This window comes from Microcaecilia unicolor, unplaced genomic scaffold, assembly GCF_901765095.1.
Source record: "Microcaecilia unicolor unplaced genomic scaffold, aMicUni1.1, whole genome shotgun sequence".
Taxonomy (NCBI): Eukaryota; Metazoa; Chordata; class Amphibia; order Gymnophiona; family Siphonopidae; genus Microcaecilia; species Microcaecilia unicolor.
Genome location: NW_021963031.1, coordinates 297867 through 318656, shown reverse-complemented (window position 1 = coordinate 318656; position 20790 = coordinate 297867). Strand labels below are relative to the sequence as shown.

The 20790-nt window shown below is 43.9% G+C and overlaps 1 protein-coding gene across 1 annotated transcript in view; it reads right to left on the bottom strand.

Annotated features, from left to right (window-relative positions):
- Positions 1-3524: 3524 nt before the first annotated feature.
- Positions 3525-20790, bottom strand: part of LOC115458793 (N-alpha-acetyltransferase 15, NatA auxiliary subunit-like) — a gene marked incomplete at its 3' end in the record, with an annotated part of 69769 nt that continues 52503 nt past the window's right edge. The window contains exon 3 of the mRNA XM_030188603.1: positions 3525-3625. Within this exon, the coding sequence (XP_030044463.1) occupies positions 3525-3625 (101 nt within the window). The remainder of the gene's footprint in view (positions 3626-20790) is intronic.

Here is a 20790-nt window from a genome sequence, read left to right as displayed (position 1 = left end):
TAATTGAAATTTTATTGAAACCTAGTTCAGCACCCGGAGGGTTGCACATACTGATCCTTCTGATTCTTCTCCAAATGTGCTCTTGACCAGCCAATCATCCAAACAGGAAAACATGCACCCCCAGTCTATATAGATATGCTGCTACGATAAAGCACTTTATGAATATCAGAGGAGCTGATGCAAGGCCAAAAACAAGCAGATATGACAGATACTTTCTGCGACTCAGATGTCCTGTTATGCAGGCATAAGTACCCTTTAAGTCCAAAGAACATAACCAGTCTCTTCCTTGAAAAAAAGGAATAAGGTATCCAGAGAAATCTTCTTGAACTTCTCTCTTACTGGAAACTTGATTAGGGCCCTTATATCTAGGATGGGACGGAATCCCTCACTCATCATTGTGGTTAGGAGTAGTATCCCTTCCTTCTTTCCCCTGAAGAGCTCCCTAGTATTTCCTGATGAAGAGAGATTCTCCAAGATATGCACAATGGACAATTTAGAATATTGTTTAGATCTATTTGAAACAGCATCAATCAGGCTATCTTTAAAACCCACTGATTAGAAGCTATAAGGAGCCATAGGCTTGAAAAAAAAACAAAAACCTGAACCTCCTTCCCACTGGTAGGACATCCAACACCAATACTGGAACATAGGAACATCCAAGTGTTGCCATACTGGGACAGACCGGAAGTCCAGCCCGGTATCCTGTTTCCAACAGTGGCCAATCCAGGTCACAAGTACCTGGCAAGATCCCAGAACAGAAAAAACAGATTTTATGCTGTTTAACCTAGAAATAAGTGGTGGACCTCTCTTTTAGGAAGTTATCCAAACCTTTTTTTAAATCCCGTTAACTGCTTTTACCAGATTCTCTGGCAACGAATTCCAGAGTTCAATTACAAGTTGAGTGAAGAAATTTTCTCCGGTTTTAAATTTACTATGTACTTAGTAGCTTCATTGCATACCCCCTAGTCCTAGTATATTTGGGAAAACAAGCAATTCAAGTCTGCTCCACTCCACTCGTTAATTTTATAGATCTCCATCATCTCTCAACCGTCTCTTCTCCAAGCTGAAGAACCCTAGCTGCTTTAGCTTTCGTCACTGGGAAGTCATCCCATCCCCTTTATCATTTTCTTTGCCCTTCTCTGTACCTTTTCTAATTCTGCTATCTTTTTTCAGATGTGGTGACCAGAATTGCAAACAGTATTCAAGGTGTAGTCACACAATGGAGAGATACAAAAGCATCATAACATTTTCATTTTTGTTTTCCATTCCTTTCCCAATAATTCCTAACATTCTATTTGCTTTATTTTTTTAGCTGTGGTTGCACACTGAGCAGAGGGTTTCAAAGTATCAACAACTATGACACCTAGATCATTTTCCTGGACAGTCACTCTTAATGTGGAACCTTGAATCACGTGGCTATAGTTTGGCTTCCTCTTTCTCACATGCATCACTTTGCACTTGCTCACATTAAATGTCATCTGTCATTTGGATGCCCAGTCTCGTAAGGTTCTTGTGCAATTTTTTCACAAACCTCTTGCGATTTAACAATATTGAATAACTTCATATCATCAACAAATTAATTACCTCGTGAACCCTGTCTTGTTTGGGAAGAACGTGAGGAAGCAGAGTACCTAAGTTTTTGAGAAGTAATAGAACCCCATTTGCCATCCAGTCTGATACCTCCTGGAAGAGGATGCTGGGCAAAAAGTGGGCCTGGACAGGTTCTGCTTAGTGAAGGTAGCAGACTCTTGAACTTCATCTCCAAACAGATTCTATTCAAGGCTTGACTGATCAGCAAGCTCTTTATGCATATTGTATCTCAGGTCTGAGGCCCAGAGTCACATGAGTTTCCAGGCGCCAATACCCATAACAATAGCTCTCAATTGCATATCAAAAATATAATTACAGCTGCCCAGGTCTTGCCATATCTGAGTAAATGGAACTGATATTTCAGCCATCGTGCTGTGAGGTCTGAAGTTTGTCTTTATATAGTGGGTTCTCAAACAAGATTAGTTGGGGTTTGAGCTGGGCAGTTTCACTAGAGCAATGTTTTATTTATTTATTTATTTTTAATTCTGTAAGGCAGAAAAATGGTACAATTTAAACTCGGAAAGGTGGGAGATTTTGGTGAGAAATTGATGCAGAAAAGTCTGCTTGTTAAAAATTTGAATTTAAACAGGAAAACTGAGCCAGGAAAGTTTATTGGTCACAAATTTTGACTTGTCAGGAAAACTGAAGTAGGAAAGTCTGTCCGAACGGTTCTAACTCGGGAGGAGGGAGGATTCTGTAGGTCACATTCTGAAACTCGAGGGAGGAGACAGGTATTTGTCCTCAGCACCAGTCTTTTTTGTGCTAAACCTCCTTTAAATGAGTAGTTGTCATGCTTTGTTTAAGATTAGCCCTTTGTCTCCATTGTGGTTATGTTGGTATCTCCTATCTTCAAGATCTTTGAGCCCTCAAATCTAATTGTATACCCAGTTATTTTCTCATGGAAGGCTACAGCTGATTTTTCCTGTTACTGTGTCTCATATGCTGTTTCAAGCCTTTCCTTTACTGTGAGGTTGGTTTCACCAATGTACAATTGGCTACAACTTAATGGGATTTCACAAACTCCAGGGGTTTAGAGCCTAGTCAATCCTTCACATGTGTGAATATGGTATGTGCACCTCAATTTTTGAAAACTCCAACTGGGAGCCTGAGATCTTCATTCAAGGCCTTCACAGGAGAGAGTAAGAAAAATAAAGGAAGCTTGAACACAGCCCAAAACTTATCTAAAGCACTATCAGGAGAAGTACCGCGCAACAATGACAGGAAATAAAATCTACAAAAAGGAATTTTAAAGGCCCCCATGAACATCAGTGATGTGCAACTGACCTGCTCCACAGAAAGACATACAACAGCAGATGACAAAAAAGTATGTACATGCACAGTGAAGTAGCCCAAAAGCTTTCTTTCTGTTTCACCAAGTTGAAGTAGCTTCCCACACAGGTTCCATCATGATATCACCTATACTGTAAGGACTTCCTATCCTGCTTGTTCTCTGAGAACAAAATAATTTAAAATCCAAATCCATCAAAGATGATAACCTTTTTTCATACCACCTTAAATTATTCTTAAGTATTACAACCTGCACAGAATACAGTTTTCTACAGAAATGGTAAAAGTACTAAAATAATGAATTTTTATCTTAGCATGCAATGCGTGATGGAGAAGCCACTATTGCACAACACCGGCTATATTTCAAAATACAAAGTATTTTTAAAGAAATTATGCACAGAATGATCTGTACACATTTAAATGTCAGACACATGAATAAAAAACATGCTAGGAATTTAACATTTGCACATACAAACTAGACTGGCAATTATTATTTGCTGTTACTGAATGTCAAGCTACAATTTTTAAAAAATGCAGATTACTTGAGATTGAATACTTATCACACATTTAATTTCTATAAAACTGCCAGCATTACTGGTAAGCAAAATCCTGTAATTGTGAGAGGACATTTGAGAAAGGATACAGACATGACTCTTGAGGTCATTCCGCAAACCCCTGCGCACCAGGTCATATGCTTCCTCCTTCTTCCCTAAACAGTTCAGTGTTAAGCCCTTCATCGCCAGTGTTTCTGAAAAGAAATGAAGAATTCAAAGCAAATGTACTAAGATATCCTTTATCATACATAAGAGAGACAAAAACAGAAAAGGATGACAAAGGGCTTTCAGACCCATGTAGCCTTCATGGTTTTCCTACCTCCTGCTCACACTGCAAATCTCACAACTCTCTGGAACCTTGTTTTCCTACATTAAGCATTTTCATTTTCTTATGCCTTCTTAAATTCAAATACCATATGTACTCTGCATGTTTGTATTTGGAAGCTGTTAAATGCACGCACCACCTTTCTGTGAAGACACATTGCGTATTACTCCTCAGTCTACTCTCCTTTCAGCCTTATATTAAGACCCCTTATCCTGGAACTTTTTTCCCCAGTAAAAAAGTACTTTCTTCAGCATTTATTACCCTCTACATATTTTTTTGTCTAGTGAATTAGTTCTTGAATAAAGGTGGAAAGGGGATATTAGCGGTATACAAGAATTGAATTGCAATTAATATCACAAAATATAAAGGGTGGCATTCAATCCAAACATTCAACACATTAAAAATCCACTGCATAATCCAAAAATACAGCTGATCTTTCTGCTTATAACAAATCTATAAATTTCTACTCAGGGTAGGAAAAAGCCTCAGCTCGGTAAAACTCCCTTAATTTTTTCTCTCTCTCTCATAGTTATTTCTCTCTTCAAAAATAAAGTCATTCTTAGTGAACTCTCAAGTAAAACTCATATGTGTAACCACAGCCCCAGTCCGACTCAGCCAGCATTTTGCAGTCTATAGCACCACTGTGTCAGGGAGAGCATAAAGGACTCTGTCGAGGTAATCAAAACTTTTTTCATTTATTTTTTATTGAACAGAAAAAAAAAATAACAACAACAAATCAATAGTGTTATACCTAACTCTTTGGTACAAGGCAAATGTTCAATAGCCAAAACAATGTAACATCAACAGTGTTACACCATAACTCTTTGGTACAAGGCAAATGCTCAATAGCAATCAAAGAACCACCACCACACCACATACCCTCATTAAACAGGACTTCAGGATCGGGTAGTCCATTGAACATAAGGTTCCCAGATTCTATCAAAGTTCAATAGTCGATTACAGCTCAAGGTCATAAGTTTAGACATGTGGCACACCTTAGCCAAGACCTGTGCTCTGGTAGGAAGCGTCAATTGTTTCCAGGCAGCAGCTCCCATGATAAGATAAAATTATGCCTTAACTTTTCTTTCCTTTAGTTGCTGCAGATGAATCCAGAAACTGGTGGGTTGTATCCATCTACCAGCAGGAGGAGATAGAGAACACTGAAGTGAAGGCAGTGATGCCGGATGACCAGCCCCCCAGCCATTCAGTATACATCTCATCACAAAGCAGAAGGAAAAGTAAACCACTGAAAACCTTCCTCACAACCTAGAATCGCAGACTAACAGTACGCAATATCAATGACGTGTCATCTCTTTTTTTTTCTTAATGGAAAACAACTGCACCTAAAAAGGATCAAAAGGCTCCAACAAAAAACAACCTGATTTCACACAGAGCAAAATAAAAAATGCGGCTGAAAAGTAGAGATATGCTGAAGCAACTGCTTCCTTCAGCCACCGAGCTATAGTCACTTATAATCCTAACAACGGAACTCATTAGACATCTGCAAATAACGGATGAGAACCCAACGGACATCCAACAGCCTAAGCTGTGCAAAATTCTCTGGAAAATCCTCCTTCCGAAACAAAGGAAGAAAAGGAGGCCAATTGATATGGAATGCTGAGATGATCTTTGTCAAAAAGGACAGAACAGTCCGCAAAGTCATACCCGACTCAGAGAACTGAAGAAAAGAATCCAGACACAACACTTGGAGCTCTGACACTCCACTTTCAGGGTAAGATCTTTGTCAGAAGCCCAAGCCTTCTGCATAGCCCGCTGCACCAGATTCAGGTGCAACAGAGGACAAAGGTGAAGAACTCCCCCCCCCCCCCCCCACACAAAAAACGTGCCACATCCAAATGAGCTGCAAGGAAAGAGCCCGATACACACACCTTGTAACAGGCCAGAGCCGCAACTTGCACCCGGAGCAAGTTATAGGCCAGACCCTTCTGCAATCTGTCCTGCAGAAAGGACAACAGCTGAGATACTGATGTCAGCAATGGCGGTCATGCGTGAACTGAACACCACACCTCAAAGTACGTCACACTCGGGCATACAGTGCCGTAATAGACTGCTTTCTAGCCAGAAGCAAAGTGGGTGTTACCACGTCCGAATAGCCCTTTTTCCTCAATCTCGACCTCTCAAAAGCCAGAATCAAAATGGGAGAGATCCTCCATCTAAACAGGACCCTGATGCAGGAGGTCAGGTAGTACTGGAAGTTGAAATGGTGCCTCCATCAGAAGGCCGACCAAGTGCACATACCAAAGACAGCGCGGCCAATTCGGAGCCACCAGAACAAACAGCCCGTAGCAGCCAATCCTGTGGAGAACCCACCTGATCAAGATACACAGAGGGAAGACGTAAAGGAGAGCTTGCAGCAGAACATCTAACCCTGAGGATCCGAGTTCTTTTCTTCTACTGAAAAATCTGTCCACCTTGGCGTTCGCCCTGGTCGCCATCAGATCGATCTCTGGCATTCCCCACCTCTAGCAAATCTGACAAAACGCCTCTGGCGCCAGCTCCCATTCTGCCACATCCAGGAGATAGCAACTGAGAAAGTCTACCTGTACATTTCACTGGCCTGCAATGTGCGCTGCCAACAGGCACAGGACATATGTCTGCCCACTCCAGGTCACCAGCCTCTGTGAACAACGTTGAACTCTGCGGGCCGCACTGCTGATGTATGCCACTGCTGTCATGTTGTCCAAGAAAACACCAACTGCCTGGCCCTCCAGCAAGTCCTGAAAGGCGTTACAGTTGCATGCAGCCTAATGATGGGCCACGCCGCTTCCAATGCAGTCCACAGCCCCTGCGCGTAATGGTGGAGACAATGAGCCCCCCACCCTGAGATGCTGGTATCTGCCACCACGTCCCTCTGTGGAATAGCCAACAGCATCACCCGCCACAGCTTGGAGTCACAAAGCCAACAGCTCATGCTGCACTTCACCTGGGGCAACCACGGAAGCCATCTCTGTTACTTGGCAACCTCAACAAGCCGTGCACCTGAGAAATGAGCTTGACCTTCCTGCCTCTGGCAAGAATACATGGCTCAGCACAGTGTCAAATCAGACACCAGATAGTCCAAAGACTGGGAGGCAACTAGGTGCCTTTTTGGAAATTTGATCACCCAGCCTAGAGATTGTAAGAATGCCAGAAACCAGCTTGTAGCCAGGCAACTTCCTTGCTCCTACGCTGCACGAATCAACCAGTCGTTCAGACACGAGTGTACCCAGATACCTTCCTTCCTAAGAACCGCTGCTACCACCATCATATCTTTGGAGAAAGTGCGAGGAACAGTAGCAAGGCCAACAGAAAGAGCCCAAACTGAAAATGTCACTCCAGGATCACAAAACAAAGATACCACTAATGAGGAGGCCAAATATGGATATGCAAATAAGCCTCCTTCAGGTTAGGTAAGAAATTCTCCCGGCTGTTCCGCTCCTACCACAGACAGCAAGGTTTCCACGTGGAAATGCCGAACCCTCAGGAATTGGTTCACCTTCCTGAGATTGAGAACAAGACGGAAGGAGCCCCCTTTTAGGGGCGCCACAAAATAAATGGAACAACCCGTGCGAACCTCGAGTGAAGGCACTGACACCACCACCACCATCCCCATGGCCAACAGAGACTGTAACGTGGCATCAATCGCTACTCGTTTTGGACGCCATGGTGCACCGAGACACCAAAAAGGAATCACTAATGGGAAAGAAGAATTCTAGTCTGTAACAGTCTTTGAAAAGATCTAGAACCCACTGGTACACTCTTAGTAAAAGAGAGTCAGCCGACCCCCTATCTGAGACACCAAAGAGCAGATCTGTGCTCCATCATTGTCTGGAATGCCCTGTAGTCCATTGTCTGGCGGGAGCACCCGGGGTCATCTTCTCACTGCAAAAGGTAAGAGTGCTGCTGGAATGTGGTGTGTTGAAATACCTTAGCTGCTTGAACCGGATGGTATCTCCAAGAATCCCAAAACCGAGGCCTCGATGTAAATCCTTCACAATCTTCTCAAGGTCCACCCCAGATAGCAGTTTAACCCAAAAGGGCAGCTTAGTAAGACGCTGTTTAAATGCCATATCTGCCGTCCAATGGCGAAGCCACAATAAACGGCGTGAAGTGACCGCCAGCGCAATCTGCTTGACTGGGGCATGCACCAAATCATATAGACCGTGTGCTAAATAAGCAAGGCCTAACTCCATGCAGGGCACTACGGCCGCCAATGATGAGGTCAAATCCTGGTCCTGCTCCAACACTTGCTGAAGCCAATTAAGGCACGCTCTGGCCACATAAAAACTACAAATAGAGGCCTGCACAGCAAAAGCAGACACCTCAAATGAACCTTTCAAAGAAGCCTCCAGATGCCAAGTCTTGCAAGTCCTTCAATGCCACTTCTCCACCAGGAGTGTGGTCTTCTTGGTGACTGTCATAAAAACATAAGAGTATCCATACTGGGTCAGATCAATGGTCCATCTAGCCCAATATCCTGTTTTCCAAACAATGGCCAAGCCAAGACACAAGTACCTGTCAGAAACCCAAATCGTGGCAACATTCCATACTACAAATCCATTGGCAAGCAGTAGCTTCCCATGTCTGTCTCAATAGCAGACTATGGACTTTTCCTCCAGGAATTTGTTTAAGCCTTCTTTAAACCCAGGTACGCTAACTGCTGTTACTACATCTTCAGCAAAGAGTTCCAGAGCTTAACTATTCATTGAATGAAAAATATTTCCTTCCATTAGTGTTAAAAGTATTTCCATGAAACTTCCTCAAGTGTCCCCTAGTCTTTGTACTTTTGAAGCACCCTAAAGTACAAAATACAGGAGCTGGAGGGAATCCATCAACCAACTACTGGCAATATAGACATACTGAATGGCTGAGGGGCTGGCCATCTGGTCTCACTGCCTTCACTTCAGTGTTCTCTATCTCCACCTGCTGGTAGATGGATACAATCCACTAGTTTCTGGATTCATCTGCTGCAGAGGCTAAGGAAAATAAGTCGCCAATTTCAAAAAGTTTCCGGGAAGAGTTGGCAGTTTAATATTCAGCAAGCCACAGTCCATGGACTTAGGTACTGGACTGCCTACAATTTCTGTCAGCAAAGTAAACACTATATCCCAAAACGGTTGCACTCTAGGACAGGACCGCGAAATATGCACAAATGTACCCCGCTCCCCACACAAGCACCAACAGATGTCCAACACAGCTGGGTACATATGTTTCAACCAAACTGGTATGAGATACCAATGGTAAAGCATTTGGTATCCATTTTCCACAATAATGCTAGCTATAAACACGCGTAACAAATTCTTAAACATCTTGTCCCACAGTGTAGGCTCTGTCTTCCCAGCAGCCTCTCCCATCTAAAGGTATAGGGGATAGGTTTTGCTTGCTGTTGTATCAGTGCCCTATAAAATCTGGATATACATCCCCGTCTACTTGCCCCATTCATAGCCCACTTGAGATAAGAGGTGGGCCCTTCAGAAGCTTAAACAGGAGGAAACCTAATGAAATCAAAAATCTACCTATAATAAAGAGATCCCCAGGGTGCAACCCATATTCCTCCTCCAAGTCAGAAAAAGGTAACACCTGATCCACATCTAAAAAGTGCCTTAACTGGTAGAGTCCCTGAGCCTCCCAAGTGTGATAAATTGGCTCAGTTGCCCCGGGGTTAAACCCCTCTGCCATGGATAAAGGTGTCGCTCGTAGCCTATCCCGAAGCAGACGCAAGCGACCCTTGACCCACAGGGTTATAGTTAGTTGGACAAATGGACTGGCTAGCTGCCCCTGGGCTTTCAATGCTGGTAGAGGCAGCTTCGGCACTCGGCCCAAGAGTACATCCCACCCCCCACAATAGAGCTTGTTCCATTCAAACCCAGCTCTTGGAACCATCCCTCTGCCAGTTCAACAGTCCCTGCAGTTGGGCTGCAATATAATGCCCCCCCCCAATTGTGCAGCTTGTGCAATGTCACATGCTGAACTCTAGGGGGTCTATGTTTTCAAATATATCAAAACATCTTAGGATGCAAGTTCCAAAAAAATGTGCTCTGGCAGTGATATGGGAAGAACTGTAAACAAATATCTTGATCGCATGGACTCTGTCAAGCCAGGTGCCTGCACATGTTCCAAACAGTCCAGATCATCCCATAGAGTCTTGGGCAAAGGGGGAAAATTAGCCTCATAAAACATCCTATAATCTGCTGATAACTGGACCCATAGGTAAATATAGAGCTCATCCCTGACAGTGAGATTAAAAATTTCAGACTCATCCATCTTAGTTTTGAACCCTGAAATTTTCCCATACGGATACCAACCCCACCCCCTGTCAAGGGCTCTCGCAGGTGAGCCAGATTTAATAGGACATCATTAGCAAATAGTAGTAATTTAGCTTTAACTCCCACCCCCCACCCCCCCCACCCCCACGCACAAAGGCAATCAAAACTTTTTGGAAGCAGTCTTTATCAGCTCAATCAACATAGCACTACAATTTGGTAGCCACTTCCTGATCACCCAGTTTCAATATTCTAGAATTTTTGTCAAGTAACAGTGTAAGTTGCAATTGCTGCAAAACACTGCAGCCAGACTTATTTTTGATGTTAGCAAATACAAAAGGGCATCCCCTCTATTGATAAAATTACACTGGTTGCCAATTAAGGTTCATGTTGAATTTAAAATTGCATGCCTGGTTTTTTGTATGGTCTACCTCTCTTAGATGATTTCTTACACGGCAAGAAGGTGTGAGACACATTTAGCTACTATATTGACTTTGCACTATCTGGCAATGAAGAAGGTTCACAATGATTGCAAAAAATAGGGGAGGATTCAAGATGGCCGCCGTGTATACCTGAGGTACCTGCAGTCTCTCTGAGTTAGTGCAATTTGATAATGCAGAGGCGCAGGGGCCGTCCTTCCTCCACTGCTCCTTCGCGACAGAATCTTCCTTCTAACCAATCCACACTACAATCTTTCATTCAGAGAGCTCCGATACCATTATTTTCGGGAGGCAGCCTGCTGGTCGGTTCAGGGGTAGATGGAGAGCCAGGACCTTCCCAAGGGCTAGAGCTTTTGCTCAGCCCCGACCGAAGTGCTCCTCCTCCTCAACCCTCTGGGAGTAGCACTCCTCTGCTGGCGTCTTCCCCCCTTGTGGCTGAACGAGGCACGGGGGAAGCAAAGACAGGAGGTGAAACAACAGTTGAGAGGGCTCGGCTTGGAGGAGAATTGCACAACCAGAGGAATGGAGCATTAACAGCATCTCCAATTACAATGGCAGAGAAACTGGAAGGAGGACAAGGAAAAGATCCACTTACTGAGTCGGAGGTAAGTTTAATTTTCCTACTTTTACTGAGAAACCCAAGGACGTTACCCTGGATAGTTTGTGGACTTTAATAATGGACTTGGGCAAAGCAATTTGCCCACAGATTAAACAATTGTCTCAAGAAATTTCAAATCTAGATCTTAAGACTAAAGATATTGATTCTAGAGTGGACATCTAAAAATTCAAAATGAGGAATTAAAAAAAGAAATTAGAGAGACACAATTACATCAAGAAGTCATGACTAAAGACTTGATATTTCTCAGAAGAAAAACTGAATTCCTAGAATATTTGACAGAAATAACAACCTTAGATTTCTGAACTTTCCTAGACAACCAGTGATATCCCCAAGAGATATGCTACGGAGATATATTAAAGAAATTTGGGGATAAAAACTGGGTTATTAAGACTATTTTTCCAGAATAGAGTGAAGAATTTCCTAGGATTAAAAATTAGTGTATTTCCTGATGTTACCACACGCAGAAGAGAAGGCGTAGATCTTAATGATGAACCTGGGGTAATTCAAATGGGGGCAACTTTTTTTCTTAGATACCCCTGCAAATGCGTAATTAAATATTAATCAAACAAATATGTGTTCTTTGACCCCATTCAGCTCTCAACCCTTTTAACATCAAAAGGAATTGTGATTGGAGAAAGATAAATTGCTCTTTAATAGAATATTTTTTTGTGGTATCATTAGGATAATCAGGTGTAACGAATTCCTAAAAGAAAGTGTCTTTAGTATTGTTAATATCCATATCTGTATATCTTGACTCCTTCAATGTGGACTTGAGTATTAATTGGTGAAATATGTTAATTAGAAACATTTGTTTTCTTTCTTAAAAACTTGCATGTAAACCAATTTACTTTTCTGTACAAGTAGATTTGCTTGTGATTATATAGTAAATTCAATAAACAAAATTAAAAAAAAAAAAAAGGTTCATAAAGCTTTAAAAACATTTTCAAAATCTCTGAAGGTTTGACTTAGATATCAACTTCATTTAGTTGAGAATTATAATATTATGCAACAAATATGTAAATAACATATCTGTAATTCACCCAGAATTCACATGGAACCAGGCAGAATATAAATCCATAGAACAGATTAGACGAGGAGGATAACATATGTTTGTGCAACACATGTACCTATCTGCCTTTATAACAACTACCCAGGGAAGCAAGTGAAAAATGTACAGGTGCTCCTAGGCAGGTGTAATTTTGTGTACATGTATGAGCTGGTAAGAGCATCCTCATGTACACTCATTTTATAAAATATATCCATAAGTTCCAAGCCTACTCTCAAAAGCCTATGCATCTACCATGTTAAAAAAAAGGGGGTATTATGACTTCTATGCAGATTCATATAAAAACAGGTACAGAGTTGGGTCTCATAAAATACCCCCCAAAGTGGTCTCATCATTGACTTATACAGACATATAACCAGACCTCCTTGTCTCACACTGTACACGATAATTCTAGTCCCACCATTACTTTTCCTCTTCCCTTTTTTATTTTAATGGCATTCCTTTCCTAATTTTATTTTATAGACTTTATGTAAACTGCTTTGCTTTATGTGGTATTTAAATAGAATAAATCATAACCACTGCATCCTTAATGTCAGCAAATATCACTCTTGTTTCCAATTTACTCTAATTCTTGACAGGATGTGTACACAATTTTTTTAACAGGCTAAGTTCAGGTTTGAGAACTGCTTAACAAGAGTACCTCAGCAAGTATAATGCAGTGGAAGTGCTCCTCATCTTGTGACCACGGTACCTGGCCTACACCTCTGCCATGCATGTTCAGTTTCGCTAAACCGAGCATCTACAGGGGGCAGGGCTCTCCTATGCCTGCTTGGTTTCTCAGAAGCCAAGCATGCACTAGGAGGAAAGACTGGCAAGGAGATAGCAGTGGTTGCAGGTGAAGCAGCACTTCTACCTAGTGGGGTTGGGAACCTCACCAGTTCAAATATGTAGGGGGGTCATGGGGTGGGGGGGGAAGAGCAGCAGGACGAGAAAAAAAATTTACACCCCCCCCCCACCACCACCACGTGCTCTGGCATCCATGAAATTGGAGATCTGGCTACGTGCCTGGTAAGTGCATGCACATGTGTACAGCTTTGAGGGAACACTGCCTTGAATCGCTCTCATTTGGTGGTGTGAGTACCTCATCGTCCCTTCCCCCTCCTAAACCCTTCTTGTATTGCTCTCTCCTGGGTTTCTGCACCATTTGAATCAAACCTGGACATCTACATACGTGACCATTGCTTCATCTTTTTATCCTCATTCCTTACGCTCTCTGTAGCGGCATGGATCTCACAGTCCCTCTTAAATACTGCTTATCAAAACACTGAAAGAAAACAGCCTCAAATTCTCATAGCAGCCTGTTGGTCACTCTTCGACACTCAGCATGAACTAAGTTTATCAAATACTGATATCAAATAAATACATGGAAGATGAGCGCTTTTTTTTTTTTTGCCATAATGTTGCAACAATATCATCAGCACATCCTTTTCTTCTCAATTTGGCCTCTCAAAAGCCAGGCAGGCCGTAAGACCAAAGTCGAAGGGACTCTGACGGAGAAGTCTGTGATTCACAGGAAGGCAAACGGTTTGCCTACCAATGAGTCAAGCACGTTTGGCCTAGCTTCCTGGGCCAATCCGGAGCAAACCGAATGATTCTATAAAGACCTCGACCTATTAGAGGTTGGGAACACAAATCTGGGCCGACTCCGGCCAAGGCTGAAGAACAGTAAATACGCCTTCTGACCGTCCTCCCTTCTTCTGCCGAAGAAACCTGGAAACTCAGACAGTGTGACGTGTCGCCATGGAATCTATTAGAAATGTGCCCAACCTCTAAGTTACCAGCTGGAAGGTGTCCAGTACCAGAGCTCCAATTCCGTTGGGTCCAGCGAGTTACTGCTGTGGAAACCCGCTTGCCCATTGACAATTTTCACTAGGTAGGCAGCTGAAAGCTGCTACAAATGTTTTTCTGCCCAGTGAAATAGAATGCGTGCTTCCGTTACCATAGGAAACAACAAGTGACACCCTGCCTGTTAATAGAATCTTCTGCCATCATGCTGACTGAGAGAACCCTCCAAAACAGATTAAAAGACTTGCGGAGCATTGTGTAACACTCTGAGCCCCAGCCAACTGGACTGCCGCAGCATTGCTGTGCAGCTCCATAGACCTTGAGCAGTGTGTTGAAGACAGTGGGCTTCCCAACCCGTCAGGCTGGTATCTGTCTACAGCTATCCAAAGAGGAGACACCAGAAACACACCTCTGAGGAGCTTGTTCGGTTGAAGCCACCCCAACATACTGTGCTTCGCCAGAGGTCTCCATGTGAGACGCTAATTGTAGCCCTGAGAAACTGATGACCACCAGGACAAGACAGACTGCTGGAGCGGACACATGGGAGCTCTGGCCCAACACACCACCTCCAAGGACACCAGTGTAGAGCCCAGCAATGGAACATAATCCCAAGATCGGGGATTCAGAATTTGCAACAAGCAGCAAATTTGTACTCTAAGCTTGTGCCTTCTCCGTTCTGGGATAGACACTTGGCCCCAGGTCACACTGAATCATACTCCCAGATACTCCAAAGTCTACATTGAGCTGGATGACTCTTATACAGATTGACAACCTAGCCTCGAGATGCAAAAGTGCATGACATGGCTAGTCATTTGACAACTCATCTGCTCCGATGAGGCCCTGATCAGCCAGTCATCCAGACAGGGATGCACTCTGATTCCCTCTTTTCTCAGGAAGGCAGCTACCACAATCTTAGAAAACCCAAACGGCATCGCTTGAAACTGAAAGAGATGCTCTAGACTTGCAAGGCAAAGAAAACGTCAGTGTGGGAGCTAAAGAGGAACAGGCAAGTAGGCTCCTTGAGATCCTGAACCGCAGGATACACCCCAGGCGGCACCGCTCCAGGGACCAATCCACAGGAGGAGGATCTGGATCCGCTACCCAGGGGTTGGGGCCTGCTCCAGCAAAAGCCGGGTATTACGCCTTCCTACCAGCAGGGAATTCCCACCACCACCCAAGTAAATTGAGAATGAAACGAGGATTAACTGTCAATTTGTCCTGGCAGGAACAGCTATGAGAGCAAATTTATCCACTTTTGTGCTGGAGGGGGGGAAAGGAACAGCACCTGTAAAATGCTCCCTGATAGAAAGGCAGACCGATTGAATAAGCCACAATCACCCACTAGAAAAATAATCCAGTACCCCTGGCTCAGCTTCTGGCTCTGCAGCCTGTGCCATCAGCGTGCTCTACTCTATGGCAGACGCACGCTGGCCTGCCCCTATATGTGCTACTGAAGGGAGCAATTTTGGAAAGCCTGGGAGCTGCAGGGGAAGCCTGTGGGGAATACATCCAAACAGGGTGAACAGGCAAGAGGGGTGGGGGGGATGGGGACCAAACCAAAACTGCACAGTGTCACTAAGAAGTGCGACTAGGGGCTGCTCAACCAGAATGATCCCGCGATTGTGACCTGGGAGCGAATGTTAGGCTCGACCACACTGTATGGCCACAGACAGCAGAGTGGGGAGCTAAGCTAGGGACAGGAGTAGGTCAAGAAGAGCCCAATGTCCCATCCTGCACATCCTTTAAGGCCATTCAACCCTCCACCAGCAGGATGGAGTTGTTTTTTTTTTTTTTTTGTGCTTGCAGCCACCAAAGAATCAACTTAAAATAATGTAAGTCTCCCAAGCGTGTCCTGAGCAAAAGAAAGGAGAGTCTTGGCTGAGGCCACCCTGAGACTGGAAGCTGGGGTGGTCCATTGACCCAAAATGTGCTTGTGCATTGCCTCAAGTACAGAGAACGCTTTAGGCGGCTTCCAGTACGCTAGCCATCCCAGGAGTAGAGACTGAGGGGTTTTGTGACTTTGAGATATAAACATTCAGAGCCTCTAGAGCCTTAGCCATAAAGGAAGTCAATTCCTCCTTAAGGAAAAAAGTGTTAACTGCTATAGGAACATCCTCTTCAGCCAGAATCTCTCCCTCCTCAACTACCTCAGCAAAAACAGAAGGTAGCAGGGGCATAGCTCCGTGGGGGGGCCTTAAAGGATTTTAACACTCATGCTAAATGATCCCTCTGACTCTTATGCTTCTCAGTTTCTCACTTTAACATCCTCCTTCAATCATCAACTGTGCTCCACTACCGCCACTAACCAGACTGGCCACTGCCTTGATCTTATCTTCTTCTCAAACTGCTCACTCTTCAGTTTCTACACCTCAGCTCTTTCCCTCTCTGACCATCAACTGAAAACATTCACACTTAAACATCTTCCCCCTCCGGCCCATCCAATCTCAACCAATACATTTAGGAATCTTCAGATTATTGACCCTTCTACTCTGTACTCCTAGATTTCAAATCTCTTCTCTACCACTATGTTATCCAAATCTGCCATACTACTCTCTCCTCTGCTCTGGATACTTTCACTCCTCCTGTTCCCCGTTCTGTAAGGTGTACCACACCCCAGCCTTGGCTGACCTCTAGAATCCGCTACCTATGTTCCTGTGCCCGATCTACTGAACGCCTTTGGCTGAAATCCCATGCTCATGCTGACTTCATACATTTCAAATTCTTGCTGACCACCTTTCAGTCTGCTCTTTCACTTGACAAACAGGACTACTACATCCAGTTGACAAATTCTCTTGGCTCAAACCCTCAATGTCTCTTTGCCACACTCTTCTCAAAGTATCTTCACCTCGTCCCCAGACTCTGGCTGAGTACTTTCCTGATAAGGTTCACAAGATTAACCTTGAATTTTCAACCAAGTACTCAGCCAGAGTCTGGGGACGAGGTGAAGGTACTTTGAGGAGAGTTCAGTGTGGCAAAGAGACGTTGAGGGTTTGAGCCACGAGAATTTGTCAACTGGATGTAGTAGTCACCACCTCCACCTCTCCTTATCTTAGTCCATTCTTTCAACACTCCTTTAACCCCCACCTCCTTTTCTTCCTTTTCTGAAATCACTGAAAAAAACTGCACATTTTCTTTCCTCCTCGAAACCAACTACCTGTTCCTCTGATCCTATTCCCACCCATCTACATAAGTACGTAAGTACATAAGTATTGCCATACTGGGAAAGACCAAAGGTCCAACAAGCCCAGCATCCTGTTTCTAACAGGGCCAATCCAGGTCACAAATACCTGGCAAGATCCCAAAAAAGTACAAAACATTTTATGCTGCTTATCCCAGAAATATGCAGCAGAAGTTTCCCAAGCCTATTTTAATAATGATCTATGGACGTTTCCTTTAGGAAGCCAACCAAAACCTTTATTAAACCCCACTAAGCTAACCGCCTTTTCCACATTCTCTGGAAACGAATTCCAGAGTTTAATTACACGTTGAATGAAGAAAACTTTTCTCAGATTCGTTTTACATTTACTTCTTTTTTAGCTTCATTGCATGCCCCTAGTCCTAGTATTTTTGGAAAGAGTAAACAGATGCTTCCTATCTACCCGTTCCACTCCACTCATTATTTTATAGACCTCTGATATCTCCCCCTCAGCTGTCTTTTCTCCAAGCTGAAGAGCCCTAGTCGCTTTAACCTCTCTCTTCTACTGTCATCCCTTTTATCTGTTACATCCTCAATCTTTCATTTTCCATTGCAACTGTTCCTGATGCCTTCAAATATGCCATAGTCACACCACTCCTCAAAAAACCTTCATCGAACCCTACCTGTCCATCCAAATATTGTCTCATCTCCCTCCTCCCTTTCCTGTCCAAGATACTTGAACGTGCTGTTCACCGCAGTTGTCTTGACTTTGTTTCATCCCAAGCTATTCTTGATCCTCTTCAATCTGGCTTTCCCTCTTCATTCAACTGAAACAGCACTTGCTAAAGTCTCCAATGACCTGTTCCTGGCCAGATCCAAAGGTCTCTTCTATCCTCATCCTTCTTGATCTATCTGCTGCTTTTGACACTGTTGATCACAGCCTACTCCTTGATATGCTGTTCTCACTTGGATTTCAGGGCTCCATTCTTTCCTGGTTTTCTTCTTATCTCTCCCATCGTACTTTTAGTGCATACTCTGGTGGATCCTCATCCACTTCTATCCCACCATTAGTTGGTGTACCTTAGGGATCTGTCCTGGGACCTCTTCTTTTCTCCATCTATACTTCTTCCCTTGGTACTCTGATCTCATCCCATGGTTTTCAGTATCACTTTTATGCTGATGACTCCCAGATCTACCTCTCCACATCAGAAATCTCAGTAGGAATCTAGGCCAAAGTATCAGCCTGCCTGTCTGACATTGCTGCCTGGATGTCTCACCGCCATCTGAAGTAAACATGACCAAGGCTGAGCTTCTTATCTTTCCCCCTAAACCAACCTCTCCTCTTCCCCCATTCTCTATCTCTGTGGATAACACTCTCATCCTTCCTGTCTCATCAGCTCGTAACTTTGGGGTCATCTTCGACTCCTCTCATCAGCTCATAACCTTGGGGTCATCTTCGACTCCTCTCTCTTCTTCTCTGCACATATTCAACAGACTGCTAAAACCTGTCATTTCTCTCTCTATAATATCACCAAAATTCATCCTTTCCTTTCTGAGAACACTACCAGAACCCTTATCCACACTCTTATGTCTCACTTAGACTATTGCAACTTGCTTCTCACAGCCATCTCTCTCCCCTCCAATCTGTTCAAAATTCTGCTGCATGACTTATATTCCACTAGTATTAGCCCTCTCCTCAAGTCACTTCATTGGCTCCCTATAAGTTTCCGCATACAGTTCAAACTCCACTTATTGACTTACAAGTGCATTCACTCTGCAGCTCCTCAGTACATCTCCACTCTTATCTCTCCCTACACTCCTCCCCAGAAACTCCGTTCACTGGGTAAATCTCTCTTACCTGCACCCTTCTCCTCCACTGCCAGCTCCAGACTCCGTTCCTTGTATCTTGTTGCACCATTTGTCTGGAATAGACTTCCTGAACCCTGAACCTGTACGTCAAGCTCCATCTCTGGCTGTCTTCAAATCTAGGCTAAAAGTCCACCTTTTTGATGTCGCTTTTAACGCCTAAACCTTACTCACTTGTTCAGCACCCATTTTTAACATTCCCACCTTTGTAATCCCCTTCTCGCTTAGTTGTCCTGTCCTAGTTAGATTGCAAGCTCTTTCAAGCCAGGACTGTCTCTCTATATCCAGTGTACAGCGCTGTGTACGTCTAGTAGCGCTACAGAAATGATAAGTAGTAGTAGTAGGGGTCCACCCCCCCCCCCAGTCGAATGCACAGCCAAAAAAAAAAAGGGGAGAAGGTACTTATTTGTCCATGTAATTAGCTCTTTGAGCAGGGACTGTCTTTCTTCTATGTTTGTGCAGCGCTGCGTATGCTTTGTAGCGCTATAGAAATGCTAAATAGTAGTAGTAGTATAGATCAGGTTGAGGTTACATTGGTAAATATTAGGGCTGCACACTGATTAAAATTTTTAATCACACGATTAATTGCATAAAGCGTCCCGTCCCCCCTCACATTTCCTCCCGTACAGTGCAAATTATCAGAACTGACACATTTCAATTACTAAAGCAGTGGTTCCCAAACCTGGTCCTGGAGGCACCTCAGCCAGTCAGGTTTTCAGGATACCCACAATGAATATTCATAAGAGAGATTTGCAAGCACTGCCTCCACTGCATGCAAAACTATCTCATGAATATACATTGTGGATATACTGAAAACCTGACTGGCTGGGGTGCCTCCAGGACCAGGTTTGGGAACCACTGTACTAAACTGAAAATAAAATCATTTTTCTTATTTGTTGTCTGGTTATTTTATTTTTCTAATTATCTTGTTTCCCTCTCTCTGTACTCTGAACTCTGTTTCCAGGGTCTACTGTCCATTCACTATTTCTTTTCTCTACTCCTTTCTTCATTCCCTGCTCTATATCCATCTTTCATATCCAACTTTCTTCCATTTTTCTGCCTCCTTCTCGAATCTATCTAGTTTTCAGCTCATCCCTTTCCCACCCATCCATGGGTGGCATCTCCTGCCTTCTCTGTGCATTTCCCTTCTAGTCCCATGTCCACCATCTCCATTCTTTCTTTTTTCTTTCTTCCATCCCCCAATTCCAACATCTCTTCTCTGCCTCTCTTCTCTGCCATCCAGCATCACCCCCTTTCTCTCTCTTCTCCAACTATCCATCATTGTTACTTTCTCTCGCCATCATCTACAATCAACTCATCTCTCTCTTTTCCCCCTCACCATCCAGCATCACCAATCTCTTCCCTCTCACACACCATCACCATCTAGCATTGCCCTGTCTCTCGGACCCGGCCTTCCCCAACCATCTAGCATACCTCCATTTCTCCACCTCTCCCTACTACCAGTACCACAAAAACCAAAATCCCTCAGTGTCCCATCACTTTCTCTCCCCCACCCCCAACCATCTAGTACTCCCTTTTGTCTCCCCCTATACCCTGAACTGCTCAATCTCCCCCTCCCATATTCAGCATTGCTCAGTCTGTCCCGACCTCCCATATTCTACATTGCCACATCTCTTCCCCATCATATTATGCATTGCTCTCTTTCCCCACCCCCATATCCTACATTGCCCCATCTCCACCACCCCCTCCCCCCCCCCATGGTCTGCACTACTGCTTCTATCTGCACCCTCCCTATCTTGCTTTGCTCCATCTTTTCGCCTCCCCATAGTCTGCACTGCTCCGTCTCTCCTACCCCCCCCCCCCCCAATATCCTGCAGCACACCATCTTTTTCTTTTCT